This window comes from Nanorana parkeri, unplaced genomic scaffold, assembly GCF_000935625.1.
Source record: "Nanorana parkeri isolate BGI_ZX_2015 unplaced genomic scaffold, ASM93562v1 scaffold726, whole genome shotgun sequence".
Classification (NCBI taxonomy): domain Eukaryota; kingdom Metazoa; phylum Chordata; class Amphibia; order Anura; family Dicroglossidae; genus Nanorana; species Nanorana parkeri.
Genome location: NW_017306994.1, coordinates 523,624 through 524,898, shown reverse-complemented (window position 1 = coordinate 524,898; position 1,275 = coordinate 523,624). Strand labels below are relative to the sequence as shown.

Below are 1,275 nucleotides of genomic sequence, written 5' to 3'. Positions count from 1 at the left end.
AGTATATATATATAAAAAAAGATAATTGATTGTGAGTAAAAGTGGGACTTAGAATATTTTTTCCTCCTTTGGATCAGCTGTGACTCAGACACTTAGCAGTCAGCCCTTTACACATCAAGACTTAGTACATACAATCATCATTGATGTGTTCCATTCATGATGTGCTCCTCCCATTTTGCATAATTGGCAGATTAATGAAGATTGGCACCAGGTGATTCAATATCCCTCCCGCCATCAATATTTATAATGAGCTGGGACTTATCTCTTCTTATTAATTTATGGGGTTGTGGGCAGAATGTTTAGCAGATGGGCTGTCCTCCAATTTCAGACCCACAGGTTGGGTTGAGTTGATGATGATGACGGCACACAGGTTGGGTTGGGTTGCTGTAGACCCTCCTGAGTGCGATACCACAAGAGTGCTGTAGAGAGAAAGCTTTGTGTGTCCTGGGTGCTGTGCAGTACCTGAGCCCCCTGCTGGTGGAACGGGGTAGTGGGAAATATTTCAAACCCACTACTCTGTCCCACCACCAGGGGGTTCAGATACTACACAGCACCTGGGAGGTGATCTGGATATATATATCTATCTCTATATATATCTATCTCTATATATATCTATCAATCACACACAGGCTTCCAAAGGTGAACAAGGAGGACAGGATAGTAGCTTCATTGCATTGATGTTTCATCAAGAAAGGTGAGCTTTAAAGAACCAAAATGTTTTTATTGCACGTCAGTGCAATAAAGCTACTATACTGCCCTCCCGTGTTCGCCTATGGAAGTCCTTTGAGTGCCAACAATGCCTATTGCCATCTTATTTGAATGGAGTGCTGATACTGCAAAGGTTACTTATGGTTTCATGTTTTCTTTTGTTTTCCCACTCCAGGCGTTTAGATGACAGCATCAGAGGTGTGGTACGAGGCCAGACAAATGTTGGACAAGATGGGAGACAGGTATATACTAATGTTTCCATGCCAAGTTGTTTCTCTTAGCAAGATGGATGAACAGTAGATATACTTTTTTTTTTGTATCACATTGTAAATAGTAAATCAGATCTCATGCTTGTAATCTTTAATCTACCTCATCTACCTATAGTGTTTTATTCAACAATAAAGGAACCAAACAGCGAGATCAGGCAACCATGCCTCGTCTACAGGTGGAGTCAGACACTTTTGGGGGGAAATGGTGATTATTCCTGTTGGAATAATAATTTTTGTTTATCTGCTCGGGAGTGTCTAGGACCAAACCCCCCCCCCCCGCTCATTTTTTTATTACACT

At 41.5% G+C, this 1,275-nt stretch overlaps 1 protein-coding gene across 2 annotated transcripts in view; it reads left to right on the top strand.

The window, feature by feature from the left end:
• The window catches only part of VPS53 (VPS53, GARP complex subunit), a 136,718-nt gene that overhangs the window by 10,920 nt on the left and 124,523 nt on the right, over window positions 1-1,275 (top strand). For both annotated transcript variants that reach the window (XM_018564118.1, XM_018564117.1), the window contains exon 4: window positions 884-950. In XM_018564118.1, coding sequence (XP_018419620.1) covers window positions 884-950 — 67 coding nt within the window. The remainder of the gene's footprint in view (window positions 1-883; window positions 951-1,275) is intronic.